Raw genomic sequence first — 3,358 nt, 5'->3', positions numbered from 1 at the left:
TTTTTAAATTATCAACTTTTGAGGGACTAATTGTCGCATAAATTCATATTTATTGATCTGTTATATCAGAGAAATAAATGAAAAGTTGGAGAAGATTAAGGACATTTATTCCATTAAAATTTTCTTTTTTATCTCTTTTTGCTGTTATGAACTTTTCCTTCTTTTTTGTGTATATATACATAAACTGTCATTTATTTTGTCTATGAATTGTAAATATGAAAGTTAGACTAGAAAATTAGTTATAGATACTCTAATGAGACTATATGTAAATTTTTTCCAACTTTTTATGGCTAGAAATGGATAAGTTTAAACTAATAAATGAGTCTATTATATTCTTATGGGCTAATTTTGCTACCTCTACCTGTTTAATTAATCAATTGACTACGTTCTCGTGTAGCATCCCAATATTGAATTATATAGTATTGAAATACACTAAATGAGAGCTAAGCTTGCTGCTCTTTAAAGCTAACATATGAAGCCCCTACCTTACAAGTACTAACATATTCATACATCTCATCACCTATCTATACCCACCCCAATCACTTCAGTTCATATCTATCCAAATTCATAATCCAACTTAAAAGAATTAAACTTGATTTATTATCTAAACATTTGCCAAATATGGGTTCCTTACTTCCTTTGATTACTCCAAAACCTCTTATCCACTTCTTGTTCTTGTTTTTCTCAGCTTGTTCCACATTACTTGCGGAACAAGAAACCAGCTTTCACTATATCAACCTCCTCCAATGAGTCTTACGTACCATAATGGTGATTTGTTAGAAAATGAGCTTAAAATATCCATTCTTTGGTATGGAAAATTTTTACCTGCCCAAAAATCTATAATTGTGGATTTTCTCCGATCTCTAAATTCTTCTAATAAAATCGTGTCACGTAAAACACCCACTGTGTCAAAATGGTCGCAAACTATTCAAGACAACTTGACAAAAGCGGGTAAAAGAGAAACACGACTAGTTTTATCCGATCAGTTCAACGATGAAAAGTGTTCAATTGGAAAAACCATAAAAAAGTCCCAAATATCTGAGTTGGCTGACTCAAAAAAAGGTGAATTAACTATAGTCCTAACAGCCCAAGATGTCGCAGTTGAAGGCTTTTGCATGAGCAATTGCGGGTATCATGGGTCGGGTCAAAACAAAAGATCCGTTTTCATATGGGTGGGTAACTCGGTGACTCAATGTCCAGGTCAATGCGCGTGGCCATTTCACCAACTGATTTATGGACCACAGACCAAGCCATTGGGTGCACCAAATGGTGATGTGGGTGTGGATGGCATGGTTGTAAATATAGCCAGTCTTTTGGCTGGAGTAGTAACCAATCCATACGGGAATGGTTACTATCAGGGCCCAGCTGAAGCGCCTTTAGAGGCGGCTTCAGCTTGCGCCGGGTTGTATGGTAAAGGGGCTTCAGCTTGCGCCGGGTTGTATGGTAAAGGGGCTTACCCGGGTTATGCAGGTGAGCTACTTGTCGATTCGATAACCGGTGCAAGCTATAAGGCACATGGTACAAACGGAAGGAAGTATTTATTGCCCGGGCTTTTTGATCCAAATAAATCAGCTTGCTCAACTACTGCGTAGGACAATATGTTGCTGGTGGTGTTGGAGAATTGAGCATTCCACATGTTTAATTTTTGTTAGGAAAATTTTGTTTATTTATGTAGTTACTTTTAGGAAAATGTAATTTTCATCTCATATAATATCGTTCTTGATGTATTTTTGTGTGTTTTATTTTGTGTGATAGTATTTGATTAGCCACAAATTCATATGAAAGAGAACAAACTTTTGGAATTTATTGGAAAATTTTTATCATGGATGAGGCTCAAGTATGACTTGCTGTGTGAGGATTACTTTTTGAATTTAAAATAAATGTGGGCCCCACTTGTTATCCATCTCACTCTTTGTTGTTATTTCTCTCTTGAGAAAATTGAAGGAAAGGAGTTTTTAAGTTTTGAATAAAGATTGGTGACATTAACCAACTTAAAGGGTCAAATATAATTAGAAAACTTAATTAATATTTTTAAAACTTTCTAATCTTTTTAAAAATACAAATTAACCCACACCCCTCTCCTCTCCAAATCATCGACCGTCTCTTTCCTCTCTCTCGACAACTTCTCTAAACTCTCTCTTAACCAACAGTTCTGCAAAATTTCTCTCTTCAATCCCCGATGACTTCAACCTCTGACGACAAATAGTCGGATGAGTTCCTTTTCGACTTTCAACCATCAACATTACAACAGTGTTCTCCCGCGACAACAACCTATTTCTTCTGTCACAGGTAAAAATTTATGCCTTTTTAGTTTTGAAGAAAAAGAGGAAACTTGTGCCAACTTCTCTTCTAGTATTGGTTAATAATTTTAATATTTGTTTCTTTAATTTGAAATGTGGACTGAAAAAATCCTAATTTAATTTTTGGCATTTCTTCTCTACTCTTTCCAAAATATAATTTTTTGTTGTCATTATAGTTCTTGTTGTCGAACCGTTGATTCGATTCTTTGGCATCTGTTGAGTTTTTTGAAGTTTAATTTTGTTGTTTGTATTTGTACAAACGCAAAACAACAATGTTAGTGATTTTTGGTCACGGTTGATGTTCTTACTCTTAGTGTGTGTGTTGTGTTGGTGTTGCTGGGTTGATTTGTTGTTTTTCCTGGTAAAAATAATGTATTTGATATTGAACAGTGATAATGTTGTTGTTCTATTAAACAAAATCCTGATAATATGTTTTTCCACAGCATATCCAAGTCTAATGCAACAGATAAAAAATTTGATGCAACAATGAACAATATGATGGAACAGATAAACCATCTGAAGAACCAAATGGACCATTTGATGCAACAGATGAATATCTGATGCAACAGATTAAAATCTGATGTAACAGATGAACATCTGATGTGACGGATGAACATTTGATGCAACAGATGAACATCTGATGCAATTGATAAACAATCTAACAGATCATTCATCTATTGCGACAAACGACTCTTTTGTTTGGAAGAAATCTAAACAGTATTGACAGTTGATAACAATTCCAACAACTAGCTTATTTGGAAACAGATAAGTGATCTGTTTCAAAAGATGAGTGATCTGTTATAATTGTTTCCAACGGATTACTCATCCGTTGCAACAGATAACCTTTCTGGTACAATAAATTAGTGATCTATTTTTATTGTTTCCAACGGATTACTCATCCGTTGCAACAGGTTGATTATATGTTGCAACAGATAAACTACTCGGTGCAACAAATGAGTGATTTGTTTTTGTTGTTTCCAATGGTTTACTCATCCGTTACAATAGGTCGGTTATATGTTGCAACAGATAACATATCTGGTACAACAGATGTGTGGTTT

At 34.5% G+C, this 3,358-nt stretch overlaps 1 protein-coding gene across 1 annotated transcript; it reads left to right on the top strand.

Annotated features, from left to right (window-relative positions):
- Window positions 1-476: 476 nt before the first annotated feature.
- On the top strand, window positions 477-1,823 carry LOC107868691 (protein PHOSPHATE-INDUCED 1-like). The gene has a single exon (XM_016715359.2). It carries the CDS (start codon window positions 747-749, stop codon window positions 1,590-1,592), a length of 846 nt encoding a protein of 281 aa, XP_016570845.2. The 5' UTR covers window positions 477-746; the 3' UTR covers window positions 1,593-1,823.
- The last annotated feature ends 1,535 nt before the right edge of the window (window positions 1,824-3,358 follow it).

This window comes from Capsicum annuum, chromosome 4 (genome assembly GCF_002878395.1).
Source record: "Capsicum annuum cultivar UCD-10X-F1 chromosome 4, UCD10Xv1.1, whole genome shotgun sequence".
Taxonomy (NCBI): domain Eukaryota; kingdom Viridiplantae; phylum Streptophyta; class Magnoliopsida; order Solanales; family Solanaceae; genus Capsicum; species Capsicum annuum.
The sequence above is the reverse complement of the archived record's forward strand: the minus strand, read 5'-3'. Positions and strand labels throughout refer to the sequence as shown.